This window comes from Bos mutus, chromosome 21 (assembly GCF_027580195.1).
Source record: "Bos mutus isolate GX-2022 chromosome 21, NWIPB_WYAK_1.1, whole genome shotgun sequence".
NCBI classification, from domain to species: Eukaryota; Metazoa; Chordata; class Mammalia; order Artiodactyla; family Bovidae; genus Bos; species Bos mutus.
In genome coordinates, this window is record NC_091637.1 from 29,677,253 (window position 1) to 29,692,352 (window position 15,100).

The 15,100-nt window shown below is 43.9% G+C and overlaps 1 protein-coding gene across 1 annotated transcript in view; it reads right to left on the reverse strand.

Annotated features, from left to right (window-relative positions):
* The window catches only part of TBC1D2B (TBC1 domain family member 2B), a 90,127-nt gene that overhangs the window by 25,163 nt on the left and 49,864 nt on the right, over positions 1 to 15,100 (reverse strand). Inside the window, exons 4-6 of the mRNA XM_005906610.2 lie at positions 6,993 to 7,156; positions 3,335 to 3,567; positions 2,255 to 2,650 (exon numbers count right to left, since the gene is read on the reverse strand). Coding sequence (XP_005906672.2) covers positions 2,255 to 2,650; positions 3,335 to 3,567; positions 6,993 to 7,156 — 793 coding nt within the window. The remainder of the gene's footprint in view (positions 1 to 2,254; positions 2,651 to 3,334; positions 3,568 to 6,992; positions 7,157 to 15,100) is intronic.

The following is a 15,100-nucleotide window of genomic DNA, read 5'->3' on the forward strand; positions in this document are numbered from 1 at the left end:
TGATAAGGCCGGGTTTGAATATAGCCAAGTTTGGCTTCAGAGCCCATGCTCAATCTAAACCACCTCACCATACTGGGCCACACCCCCTTCCTCATTGGTGTTTATTACAGTTGTGATTCTGCTTTTTCCATTTTTGTGCTTTCTAAACTAAACTCTGCACTCCAGGAGGACAGAGACTGCCTACTTTGTGCAGAGTACAAAGCCCACCACATGGCTGGCTGGCTGGCTGACTGAATGAATGAATGAGTACTAAGCAGGAAAAGCTGTATGTATGAAGATATTCATGGAACAGCAAATCGCAGGAAAGAAGAGAGAGGCTGATAAATAATGATGACAGAATCAAAAGATGAACAATCTGGAATCCCCCACACACACACCTCGGTTCCACTCCCTGGTAAAACGTGCTCCCCTGCAGAGCACCACTCACTGCAGCCTGGAAACCAAACACCCTTGTGCTTCTCTCTAAATACTACAAAAACAGATATGCTTGGAAAACTTAAAATTCAGTTGAGGGACTTCCCTGGTGGTCCAGTGGCTAAGACCCTCCCCTCCCAATGCAGAGGGCCTGGGTTCAATCCCTGGTCAGGGAACCAGGTCCCACATGCTGCAATTCAGAGTTCACAGCAGGCGACTAAAACCCCATGTGCTACAATGAAGGTTGAAGATCCCATGTGCTGCAACTAAGACCTGGCACACCCAAATAAATAAATACAAATAATTAATAATTTAAAAATTCAGTTGACCTTAAATAACAGGCTGTAAAAAGGGATGTAAAAAAAGACTATAAAAAGAGACTCAAAAAATACTGTAAAAAAGGGATGTATATTTAAGGTTGGGTACACTCTAGCTCGCATGTATACACAAAACCAACTTTTACTGGCAACACTAACCAAGACCTTTTTTTTTTTTAACACGGCTATTTTTGTAGCAGTTATAATTATAAAGTAAAGAGATTGAGGGCTGTGATGCTGCTGTTGCCCTTTAGGTTTTTCTCACCAATAAATCCTTCTGGCCTCACATTTCTACTGGGGGCTGTCCCTAAGAAGTGGTCACCATGGGAGACCACAAACATATTCCAAAAAAGTCATCTATTATTCCAGAGTTTTACTTTCCGTTTAAGAATTATCTCTAAGGTCCAGGCATGACTATCAGTCAACCAGTCCACTGACGGTGCATGACAGGGACGGCCAGGCGTGAAGCAGGCTCAGGAACCATCTCAAACGTGCAAACCTTTGCCCTTCAAGGATAAACCGCATTTGGGGGACAAAATACCCTCGGTGCCACATTAACTGCAGCCAGGTGAGGAAGACTTTGGTGGGACTGATAGTTGCAGACCTGCGTGGGGACAGCTGGGGTCTGGGTTATACCAAATGCCTCTATCCTAGGGGACACTTCTCCACCTGAAACTTCTCCAAATCGAGAGCTGATGGCAGAAAAACTTCTGGGACCCTCTCGGTGGCCTGGCTGACAGTGGCCCAAGGCTTTTCGGCTCTCCCCTGGGGCCAGGTAGGTTTCTCCACAGGGCAGTTGCCTGCCCCCTGCCTCCCAGCGTTCTCTGTGCTCCTCCTACCTCATCTGCTGGTCACCGCCCCAGGTGTGACAGGGAGAGCCACCTCTGGTCAAGAACCAGCCTCCCATCCCCAGGGGCAGCCCAGAGAGGCACACTGGGATGAGACTCTGCCCTCCCTCCTGGGCGTCAGGACGCTCCTGCCTTAGGCGTGGGGGCAACTGACTCTGTGCAGGCCCTTCTCTCAAGTATGCTGGGAGGCAGGGTCTGCTTCTCTACCTGAGCCCACACCAGCTGTCAGGAACGCTGCTCCCTCACCTGGCCTCCACTGTGTGCCAAGGCAGCTGTGCCAGGGGTGGTCCATGCACAGAGGAGGCAAGAAACAGCTGCAGGAGGTTACATGGAATAATGAAGCTCTAAGGGTGTATGAATAGAGAAGTCACAGCTGCAAGGGAAGGGGAAGATCTGAAACTGTTCTGAGCTATGGCGACATCGACGGACTCAGAGTTTCATTTTCCAAGGAAGCTTCTTAGGAAACTAATAGTTCTCTGACTAGAAGTCTTGTGACACTTGTTGTTTTTTTTTGTTTTGTTTTTTTTTAAAAAAAGGAGGCACAGCTGCTCTGCTGTCATGCCGAACTAGCTCACCAAGGCCAGGGGCTCTAGAGTGCCTGCCATCAACGGACAGACTTGTTAGAGGATTTGGGGTTTCTTGTTCCCATAACAGGAGCCCACGCCCTGCTCTTACTTTCAACCAGTCCAGTTCCAGCTGGTCCCTGCCCGCGGGGGCAGCCGCGGGAGAGCCGGGCATGCAGGTGGGAGAGGACGCGCTGCCCTCACACTCGCTGAGCTGCCGGGAGAGCTTCATGATGACCTCGTCCTTGGCCTGGATGGTCTCCATCAGCATCCCCAGCCGCTCGCTGAGCTCGCCCACTTTGCTCTTCAGCATCCTCACTTCCTGCTGAAGACTGTCTTTCTCCTGGTTGAACCTCTCCAGCTGGTTGGTGAGGCCCAGAATCTGTTCGTCCTTCTGGTGCAGAAGCCCCAGTGTGTCCTGTGGGACCCCATCGCAGAGGCGGCTGCTTGTGAAGTACTTGTCGTACTGGGAGGACCGCACCGTCTGCTGCAGCAGCCGCACGAGCTCCTGGGAGCCAGGGAAGATGGATCAGGGAGCAGGGATGGGAGGAAAAGCAGAGCTCATGACAAGTCTACACGGAGCAACCATTAGAGTTTGAGCAAATGCAGAAATTTAATGGAAATACCTTAATACCCAACTTCCTCTTGAAGGATCTCAAAAAATAGAGAAGGAAAAATATTTGTTCCATAAAGGCTGTCTGCAGAGAACAATGATAGGAAGCAGGAAATGGTGGACAGCCAGACTGCAATTAGCAACGGTTCCCAGGGAACATTCATCCATATTAAAACATCTGAGCTCTAAGTTCACTGATCTGCTGAGGAATTAAGTATAATTAGGTGTGATCAGCTCAAAAAAAAAAGCTGCTGTTTAACAGGATGTGGAAACTCTTAAAACTATTCACAGGGCTTGGGCTGGAATTACACTCAAAGAGAGTGGGCGAGGTGCAGACAACACCCTCCCCAACTCACTCTGAGGGTCTTCACTCTCCTCAGAATTTCAAGTATCTATGAATAAACGATCAAGCAGAGCAGCAGTGCCTATGTCAGTGGCCATGGCAACACAGAACTCTTAGGGGAAAAGCACCTTCTGGGAAATAACAGAGTCAGAGAAACAAGAAAGCCGGGTTTTTCTCCTCCGGTCCCTGGCCTGCTGATGTGAGATAAGATACAAACGTTGAGGAAGGAGAATTACCTTCTGACTGGCTAAGTCTTTTCTTAACCTTTCTAGCTCTTCCTGCTGGTTCTGGACAAGCAGCTGCATCTCAGAGGCCGGCTTGCTGGCGCTGCCACTGCCCGATGGCACCTCGGGTGAAGGGTCACCAATACTGTGACGATTTTTGTATGATCCAATCATTTCTTTCAAAGGGCGCTTTCCTTTATAGGGAATACGTCCAAAATCAAAGGGAAATCCTGAGCCAGTTATTCCTACATTAAAAAAAAAAAAAAGCTTGTTTTAAGTTCAGCCCCGATCTTCCTTCCAGAAATTCCAGTAAAATACATTAAAATACATTAATATCATCGTCTAAGGAGTTCTGCGTGCATCACTGTGCTCCTACCTTGTTCCTGATAACAACCAAACTTAGAACCAAAGATGATCTTTCACATGATCACTTTTAAGGAAAACTTTCTCTATTCGATGGCTCAATTTTTGCATTGAAAGAGAAAGTGTTAGTCACTCAGTTGTGTCTGACTCTTTGTGACTCTTTGTGACCCCATGGACTATAGCCCACCAGGCTCCTCTGTCCATGGAATTCTCCAGGCAAGAATACTGGAGTGGGGTTGCCATTTCCTTCTCCAGGGGATCTTCCCTACCCAGGGATCGAACCTGGGTTTCCCGCACTGCAGACAGACTCTTTACCAACTGAGCCACCAGGGAAGCTAAGAAAGTTTTCCCTGACTAGAAACTGAACCTGGGCCGTGGTGGTGGAACCACTAAACCACCGGCGAGGTTTAATGTTTAATGCTCAGTTTTTGCGTTAAGACAGGTGAAAAAAAAGTTAGACTGTACATCAGTACTAATGAGGAATTTATAACAAAACTGTACTATACATCTCTTAAGATTCTTTTGTAATGTTGTTTGTTTCTCATAAGATCCGTTCTAAGCCTGTATGTTCACGTCACCATTTTCCAATTTCAGGTACTTTGAGGACCAAAGAGAACAGAAACAGACAGGGAAAAACCCGGGTGCTCCAAGTTCCTACAGCATCAGCATCCTGAGCACAAGGTATCCCTTCCCCTGGGCACCTCAGTGAGGACAGGGCCGACATCTACAAGGTTAGCGGCAGGACTTAGAGATACACTAGGGATCCCTGGCTGCTTGCTTTCTGCTCATCTGTATTTACTACAAAAGAAAAAACAACAACAAAAAACCCCACAAAAACCCCCAGTTCATGTTTTCTTAATTGTACATCCATTTTATTCTCTTTCTTAAAAATACTGAGATAGCCAAACAAATTTTAGTGTAGGTGGATTTGAATATATATTAAAAATGTAAAGAGGAGACACAGGAGTACATACTATACAGATTCCATTTATATAAATTTAGAAAGCAGGCAAAACAAAATCTACGATGTCAGGAGTCAGGAGGGTGATTGTGGGGTGGAGGGAGTGGGAGGTGATAAAGTGACGCGAAGGGGTCTGGGGACGGGGCTGGCCCCGGCACTGTGCTGTTTCTTCAGTAAGTGCTGGCTACATGGATATGTTCACTTTGCGAAAATCCATCAAGCTATACATTTCTGACTAGAGGGCTTCTCTGCATGTATAAAGATTAGCTTGTTGCTGCTGTGGTTGTCCAGTCATTAAGTTGTTTCCGACTCTTTGGGACACCATTGACTGTAGCCCGTCAGGCTCCTTTGTCCTTGGGATTTCACAGGCAAGAATACTGGAGTGGGTTGTCCTTTCCTTCACTAGGGTATTTTCCTGACCCAGGGATCAAACCTGCATCTCCTACATTGTAGGCAGATTCTTTACCACTGAGCCACCGGGGAAGCCCATGGAGATTAGTTTATTTCCCATGAATAACGTGGACAAGAAGCTGGTGGTCTTGATTCCTGATTCACAGGAAATACCCATGAATCAACAAGATAAAAATCAGAGCCATCTTTGTCTCTCTGTGTCTTTCACATGGGCTGCCTCTCAAAGGGCCAGGGGCTGAGCAGACTAAGAAGGCACTGCCCTCCAGCAGGGCTGGCAGTTCGTGCCTTGATCGAGTCACTAAGCTTCACTGATTCTTCCTTTCCAGTCTTCTACTGTGCACCCTTCCAGTTCATCCTAGAGTCTCTAGGGGAAATCAGAACCAACAATATTTACCTTCAACAATCCAAATCCCCAGCCCCAATCCCTGTTCCTCCAGGAGGCTTTCCCAGTTCACAAGGAGCCCCTCTACTGGGTGCCCCCCTAGCTGTGCCACACACTGGGTCACAAGGCATGCTCAGCTTGGCCATATCTTCACCACGTCACACTGGACCACAGGCTTCCATGTGACCATCCTGCAGATCACAAGTGAACTCCCCACCAAAGCAAGTCATGGTGGTCCTTTTCCAGGGGACAGAAAAATATTTCCTTTAGTGAACATGTGCTCTCAGTAAAGATTTCCTAAAACTCTGCCTCCTATTCCTGCCAGCCCATGCCAGAAGCGAGTACAAGGAAGAATTTCAAAATTATGTATTCCTATTTTTACATTTAAAACATTGATATTCCCTCAATGGGTCCATGGCTGTGGGACCATGAAAGGCTGCTTAACAAAATGCTGATGGAGAAGTGTATGAATGAGTCAGGCTGACACCTTAAATCCTGGTGGACCTTCGTATCACAGAAAGAGGGAAAACCAGATATTACATCTTCCGGATGTGATTCAGCAAGAAATAAACAACATCCCCAGCCCCTACTCCACCCCAAAATATACTCTAGTCATAATTAAGAGTCAACCCTGAATCTGTGCAGGCCTCTGCTCTAGCGACCAGTGTATACAGGAAATACTATGTACGGCATATATAGGAAATACTGTGTATAGTGTATACAGGAAATATTGTGTACAGTGTAAACAGCATATGAGCAAATACAGGGATGGAGGAGCCTGTTACACGACCTTACAGAAATACAGTCATCAAAATCCAGAATGTGGGCAATTCCTCAGCATGAAGACTCTGTTTTCTTCAACAAGCAGAGCAAGGTAAATGGAAGACAAAAAGAAAACAGAGAGCTGTTCAGCCTAAAAGAGACCTAAAAAGACACACGACTAAACACACCTGGGGGCCCTGTTAGCACCTCATTTGCTCAGGCCAACTGCAAGAATTACAGAACAACTGGGGAAGAAGACAAGCAGGACTTACTGTAGCTGTATTTAGGTTTAATGCTGAAGCTATGGTTCTTTTAAAGAATCACCTCTTAGATATACATACTAAAATGTTTACAGATGCAGTGGATTAGTATCTAGAATTTACTTTAAAATAACCCAGCTGGTGGTAGATGCCAGGAGGGGCAGGAGCTCAGAGAAGAAAGAAGCCAAAGCTGTGGAATATGACACTGCATCTTCTACTTTTGTGTGCATTAACACATCTCTATAAATAGAAAGTTTTCTTTTTTTTTTTAAATCAGTATTTTCGTAAAGAGCACCATGACTTCTGGATTTCCCATTTCCTGAAAAAGTCTCAGAACCCAGGACAGGACATTTATTTATTTCTTGTGACATCTCATTTTTAAGCTTTTATATTTTGTTTCCCACAGAGAGAACACACCTCCCATTGGGCCTCATGCTCCCAGCGATACCTGTGACCAAGGGTCTCCCACGGCATCAGGGGTTAGCAGGTGGCAGAGGCGAGAGCGGCAGACAACAGGGACCACGTCCATACCTTTGTTGCCTTCAGGGGCCTGCTTCTTCCTTTCTTCCTGCACCATGGACTCCTCCAGTTCCTTAGGGCTTGGCTCTAGAAGCTCCCACTCTTCATTGGTGTAAAACACACTCCTCCGACTATCATTATGCCCTTTCCCGGGACGGAAAGAAGACATTGAATTTCTATGGGGAAAAACAAAATGTTTAACTTTTTAAAAAATGGCAAAGCAAAATGTAATGTCACATATGGGCATGAATTTAAGCAAACTCCAAGAGATACTGAAGGACAGGGAAGCCTGACATGCTACAGTCCATGGGGTAGCAAAGAGTCGGACACGACTTAGTGACTGAAAAACAGCAACAACAAATATCACATATATACGATAGGCAAAAACTAAAATACGATTATAGCAAATGTTGGTGAGGATATGGAGAAATGAGAACTCTCATACACTGCTGGCGGCACGTATAAATTGGAACTATTACCAGGGAGAACAATTCAGCAACATACAGATAAATTGAAGAGGTTTTGACCCGAAGGCCCAACACCTCAGCATGAAATTCTTCAACATGTGCACAAGGAGACACGAGCAGCAACACCCACTGCAGCGCTGCTCGTATTAGCAAAACCCAAACGACCCGAACATCTATTGACAAGAGGACACATGAACTGGAGCGCATTCACAGAGCCAAATACTATACATCACAAAGTGAATCTGCTCATTCAACAAATACTAAGTAAGTGCCTACTACGTGCCAGGCACTAAGTGTTTGGGATTTGCTAGTGAACAAATATTCTGGTCCTTGTGGAATGTACATTCTATCTAAGATTACATGAAACATATGGACAGATATTCTTTAAATGCTGAACGAGAAAAGAAAGAAAACAGAAGCACGACATGGTTCATGTTATTTTTTTAACTTCAAGATAATACTACTAATAGACATCATTATACATACATATGTAGCAAAACTTTAAAAGTCTGCATAACAATGATAATTATCAAATAGAGAATACTGGTTACTTCCATAAAAGGCAAGAGAAGAATGAGATCGTGGAGACAAGAGAAAGTTTGAACTGTATCTGTAATGTTTTAATTTGTGCTTTTAAAAGTGCAGCAGAAATATGACAATGTTACATAGTTTGGTAGTGCTACCCAGGTAGTCAACTCACTACAATCTACACTTGCCTGTATGCTAAAATTATTTCATTAAAACTTCTAAAAACTAGGTTGGGATTTCTACTTCCAGTAAAGATGGACTAAGAGGAACTAGATTTATAGTCATCTGAAACAACTGACAAACTGAACAAAACAGAGGAAACAATGATTTTCAGACACGACATCAGGCTGCACAGGGCAGTGGCCCCTGAGCGGTGGAACACGAACAAGGCAGACCCTTCCCCTGTCCAAGAGTAGTGCCTAGAGACTTGCAGGCCGCAGAGCTGGCAGGGGGGACGCAGGGGTAGCTCTGCCATGAACTGATAAGACAGAGATGGGACTCCCAAGACAGGTGGAGTTCAGAGGGCATAGTATCGGCGAGAAGGCTGTACAGAGGGCTACAGAAATGTCAGAGGGTTCCTAGGTCTCCAGCTGAGTAGTATCAGGCTTGTGTGTAAAAAAGTTACTTGAAAATGGGGAAAGAACTCGCTACAGGAGCAGAGACTATCCCTGAGGCTCACACAGAGCCAGGAATACTGTAAAGCCCCACCAGCCAGAGTGGAATCTCCTGCAGCATCAGGTTGAGTACTCAGAAAAAGGTTACTGACGTTATCCCTGAGCTAAAGGCTGTTCTTATATTACCTAAAAAGCTTAAACGTGAACTTCTGAAGTTTTAAACTGTTTCTGAATAATTAAGCTACATTCCAGAACAAAGCTTAAGAATATATGTAGGACTTCCCTGGTGGTCCAGTGGTTAAGAATCCACCTGCCAAGGCAGGGGACATGGGTGCGATCCCTGGTCTGGGAAGATCCCACATGCCAAGGGGCAACAAAGCCTGTGCGCCACAACCACTGAGCCCGAGGGCCGAGAGCCTGCACTCTGCAGCAAGAGAGGCCACCACGAGGAGCCTGCGCACCACAGCTAGAGAGGGGCCCCCGTCGCCGCAGCCAGAGAAAGCCCACGCAGCAACGAAGGCCCGCACAGCCAAACCAAGTAAATAAATAAAAGACACATGCACGTAGGAACACATACACCAAAAAATCCAGCACTCAGGTAAAACTCGTAATACTGACATTCAATAAAAAAAATTATCAGGCCTGCAAAGAAGTAGGAAAATAGAACTCATTTTCAGGAGAAAAATCAATAAACAGACTCAGAAATGACAAGTAATAAAATTAATAGAAAGGAATTTCAAAAGTTATTAAAACTGTTTCCCCATGTTTGAGAAGCTAGAAGAAAAGCTAAACAGTTAAATAGAGATATGAAAGATGTTTAAAAAATTCAAATCAAAACTTCTAGAGATAGAGGAAAACATAAGCAGAATACTCTGTGACATAAATTGCAGCAATGTTTTTTTAGGTCTGCTTCCTAGAGTAATGGTAACAAAAGCAAAAATAAACAAATGGAACATAATTAAACTTAAAAGGCTTTGCACAGCAAAGGAAACCATACACAAAATGAAAAGACAACTTACAGAATGGGAGAAAATATTTGCAAAGAATGAAACTGACAAGAGATTAATTTCCAAAATATACAAACAGCTTACAGTTCATACAGCTCAGTATTTTTAAAAACAATAACACAAACAGAAAAATGGGCAGAAGACCTAAATATGACATTTCTCCAAAGAAGGCATACAGATGGCCAACAGGCACATGGAAAGATGCTCAACACTGCTAATTATTAGAGAAATGCAAATCGAAACCACAATGAGGTATCACCTCACACCAGTCAGAATGGCCATGAACAAAAAGTCTCTAGGTAACAAATGCTGCAGAGGGTATGGAGAAAAAGGAGCCCTCCTTCACTGTTATAGGAACGTAAATGGTGCAGCCACTATGGGAAACAGTATGAAAGCTCCTTCAAACACTGCAAATAAAGTGACCATACGATCCAGCAATCCCATCCCGGGGCATATATCCAGAAAACATGAAAACTCGAATTCGAAAGATACATGTACCCCAGTGCTCACGGCAGCACTGTTAATAATAGCCAAGACATGGAAGCAACCTGCTAAATGCCTTTCAATAGATGAACGGATAATGAAGATGTGGTGTGTAAATATACATACACACATCCACACACACACATACACGGGGCTTCCCCGGTGGCTCAGAGGTAAAGAATCCACCTGCAGTGCAGGAGCCACAGGAGATGTGGGTTTGATCCCTGGGTCAGGAAGATCCCCTGCAGGAGAGCATGGCAACCGGCTCCAGTAGTCTTGCCTGGAGAATCCCATGGACAGAGGACCTGGTGGGCTACAGTCCATGGGGTTGCAAACAGTCAGACACAACTGAAGCCACTTAGCAACACATACACATACATACACACACACAGTGGAATATTACTCAACCTCAAAAAAAAAAAAATACTGTCACTTGCAGCAACAGGCCTGGACTTACAGATTATCACACTGAGTGAAGTAAGTCAGACAGAGAAAGACAAACATATGGTATCACTTACATGTGGAATCGAAGAAACTAACACAAATGAATTTATCTATAAAACAGAAACAGACTCACAGGCATGGAAAGCAAACTTACAGTTATCAAAGGGGGAAGGAGGTGGGCAGGGACAAATTAGGAGTTGGGATTAACACACACACACTCCTGTATATAGAACAAACAACAAGGACTGACTGTATAGCACAAAGAACTATATTCAGTATCTTGTAATAACCTAAAATAGAAAAGAAACTCAAAAGAGAATATATAACTGAAACACGTAGCTATACACCTGAAACACATCATAAATCAATTATACTTTAATTTTTTTTTAAATCTAGAGATTTTCTATGATGTCTATGGTGAAAATATACTTGATGGGATTCATAGCAGACGAGACACCACAGAAGGAAAGGTTAGTGAATGTGATGACAGTGGAACAGAAACTATCCAAATAAAACAGAGGAAAGACGAAAGGAAGAAAGTTAACACGCATGGTACAATGTTAAACAAGTAATAATGTCAACTGATGTTCAACAAGGATGCCAAGAAATTCAATGGAGTAAAGACAGTCTTTTCAAAAAGTGGTACTACAATTGGTTATTTGTATGGGGAAAAAATGAACTTCAACCCTTACCTCACATAACACATAAAAATTAGCTTAAAATACATAAATGAATAAGAATTAAAACCACTAAAATTCTAGAAGAAAAGAGGCAAGAAAATATTTGTGACACTGGGTTATGCGAAGACTTCCTATATAGAACACAAAAAACACAATGTGTAAAAGATTAAAATGACAAAATGAACTTTATCAAGATTAAAAATATTTTCTTCTTTGAAAAATATTTGCAAAACCTATATCTGATAAGAGAATTGTATTCAGAAAATACAAAGAACTCTTACAACTCAATAATAAAAGAACAAACAACTCAATTAAAAACTGGATGAAGGACCTGAACAGTCATTTCTCCAAAGATACACAGATGGCCAACAAGCGCAGGAAAAGATTCTCAACATTATTAATCAATAGGGAAATGCAACTTAAAACTGAAGCAAACCACACCCACCACAATGGCCAAGTTAAAAACACTGGTGATGCCAAGTGTTGGGAGGGATGTGCAACCACTGCAAAGGCCATGTGCTGCTAATGGGAGCACGGACGGTGCAGCCACAGGAGGACAGCAGGGCTGCTAATGGGAGCACGGACGGTGCAGCCACGGGAGGACAGCAGGGCTGCTAATGGGAGCACGGACGGTGCGGCCACGGGAGGACAGCAGGGCTGCTAATGGGAGCACAGACAGTGCAGCCACGGGAGGACAGCAGGGCTGCTAATGGGAGCACAGACGGTGCAGCCACGGGAGGACAGAAGGGCTGCTATTGGGAGCACAGACGGGGCAGCCACGGGAGGACAGCAGGGCAGCATCTTCACAAGCTGAATACACACTCAGCTAAAGAGCTCCACAATCCCGATTCCCCATATTTACCCAAAAGAAATGAAAATATGCCTACACATGGATGTATAACTGCAGCCATGAAATCAGAAGATGATCGCTTCTTGGCGGGAGAGCTATGACAAACCTAGACAGTGTGTTAAAAAGCCAAGATACCACTTTGCTGACCAAGGTTCATATAGTCAAGGCTGTGGTCTTTCCCACAGTCATGTATGCATGTGAGAGCTGGACCATTAAGAAGGCAGAGTGCCAAGGAATTGATGCTTTCAAACTGTGGTGCTGGAGAAGACTCTTGAGTCCCTTGGACAGCAAGGAGATCAAACCAGTCAATCTTAGAGGAAATCAACCCTGAATACTCATTGGAAGGACTGATGATGAAGCTGAAGCTCCAATACTTTGGCCACCTGATGCAAAGAGCTGACTCACTAGAAAAGACCCTGATGCTGGGAAAGATTGAAGTCAGGAGGAGAAGAGGGCAACAAAGGATGAAATGGTTGGATGACATCACTGATTCAATGGACATGAACTTGGGCAGACTCTGTGAGATGGCGAGGGACAGGGAAGCTTGCGTGTTACAATTCACGAGGTCACAAAGAGTCGGACATAATTTGGTGGCTGAACAACTACACATAGGACTTGGATGTGAATACTCAGAGCAAGCATTATTTATAACAGCCCCAAACCGGATATACACCAAAAGTCTATCAACTGGTGAATGCATAACCAAACTGTGATATATCCATACTTACTGCATACTATTCAGCAATGAAAAAAGAAGGACCTATAAAAACACTCAACAGTATAGATGAGTCTAAAAAAGATGATGCTCATGAAAGAAGACAAATACAAAAGACTACACATAGCATGACTCCATATACAAAAAATCCTTAAAAATTTCATACAAAGGGGCATGAGAGAACTTTATAGGGTTGTGGAAATGCTCTATATTTTGATTATAGACGTGTTTACATGACTATGTGTAATTTCTAAATTCCATCAGCCTGTACACCTAACATAGGTAAATTATACTTCAGTAAGGTTATTAAAATAAAGAAGAGGAAGAAATGTGCATCATTCAGAGTTTTCTGAGGCAGATTAAAAGTAAGGGGGGGATGTAGCTTCATCTCTAGTGTGAATCAGATGATATTCTCATGTAAAACAGTCATTTTTTCAATGTTTTACATTTCTGAAAGCATGATTTTTTTGCCTTGTCTGAATTTCATCAAAGCACTTTAAGAATTTAGAACAATGTAGAGAAATTACTTAATACACTTATGTTTCCCTCACTCTACTGAAATTCACAGACAACTGCATAGAGGAATTCCCCAAGAAATTCCCCACTATAACCCAATATGCAATGTTGTGGTAAAGTCCGATTTTATAAAAATTATACCATTGGGGAGAAAGCTATTTCAAAATAGTTGCTCAGAAGAAGGAGAAACTCTAACAAAAGCTGCGTATAATTTTTCTCATTTCTTTGATACAACTGCTGAGTAGAGGCGCCCCTGGACCCTCTACACTATAAAGTTTCCCTGGCCTTGCTAGAGCCAAGGTCTCACAGCAGCTTTCACTCACACGCCACATGTTACTTCCATCATCATCTATTTGAGGAGTTAAGTTCTTCTTGCCATTTGCCTGAGCCTTAGAACTATGCTACTCAGCTCTGGTCCTTAAAGGGATACAGAAGAAGGACTTAGAGAGCAGGAAAGAACTGAACTTGTCTGGGGAGAGAGAAGAGTGATTTACATGACTTAGGACTTTCCCAGCTTGGCCTTGTCATTCCTACCCTGTCTCGGGGCCCACATGTGCAAACACCATGCTCTCACCTGCGGCCAAGGGACTGAGCCTTGGTTGGGGGAGGTACCATCTGCCAAGCCTTATGTGATGAAGAAATGAGATCAGGCTCAAAACGAAAGCCTCTTTAAGCTGAAACACTAATTGCTGCTTTTTGATCTTACGCGGTGAAAGCCAATTCTGTGACCGTGCCACATGGGGGTCAGTAGAGTACATGCTCCTCAAGCCACTGTGTCCTCTCCAGTCAGCAGAGGCCTCTGCACAGTGTCCTGCCAGCGCACTCTTGCGAGTTCACAACCAGTCTAACAGGGTTCTGCTGGCCGATGCTCGGGGCCATTCTCGTTCAGCGCTTGTTCACCTCTGAGCAGAACTTCTGCGTCCTTCCAGGCACTGTACTAGGTGCCTGCTGTTTCATTCACTAAACACTCAGCTACTCTGATCTGAAAGGTAAAGTCAGGGACCACCGGGCAGCCAAATGTCACCTTGATGGCTGCAGTGTGCAGGCTGAACTTTTACAGACGAACACCAGCAACAACACTGCAAATCAACTGAACTCCAATGAAAGTTAAAAAACAAAAAACCCAAACAGCAGCAACTATATAATTAATAAGGAAACCTCTATTTCTAGGTTCACATATTTTAATTCAATTTTTCTACATACAGTTTAAAAGGTTTATCTAAAACGTAATAATTTCAATATTCATTTTGACTCTGATAATCAGCTAGAATTTTATAGGCTGACAGAATGGCTGGAAAAATACATCATCAAATCCTTCAAGAGCTCAAAACTCCACAAACACCCTGCACAACCAAGCTTGGGGCTCTATCATCACCTTGTCTATGGCAGGAAGACAGCTGCAAAAGGAGGGCAGGCTACCTCCGGAGTGCCCAATCGGCTCTATCCCTCCTGACTACGAGCCCCATCAAGAGAAAGAAAAAGCAGGGGTGGAGGGGCTCTGACCGGCAACAGCTTTCCAATGCTGCAGTGTCTCCTCTTGTACACATCAATTATTCAGAGAGATTCTCACAAGGATATGGAGACATATGTACAAGGACACCAGGACAATGTTATTTGAAATGATTTATTTGGGAAAAGGAGTACATCAAGGCTGTACATTGTCACCCTGTGTATTTAACTTATATGCAGAGTACATCATGAGAAACGCTGGACTGGAAGAAACACAAGCTGGAATCAAGATTGCCAGGAGAAATATCAATAACCTCAGATATGCAGATGATACCACCCTTATGGCAGAAAGTGAAGAGGAACTCAA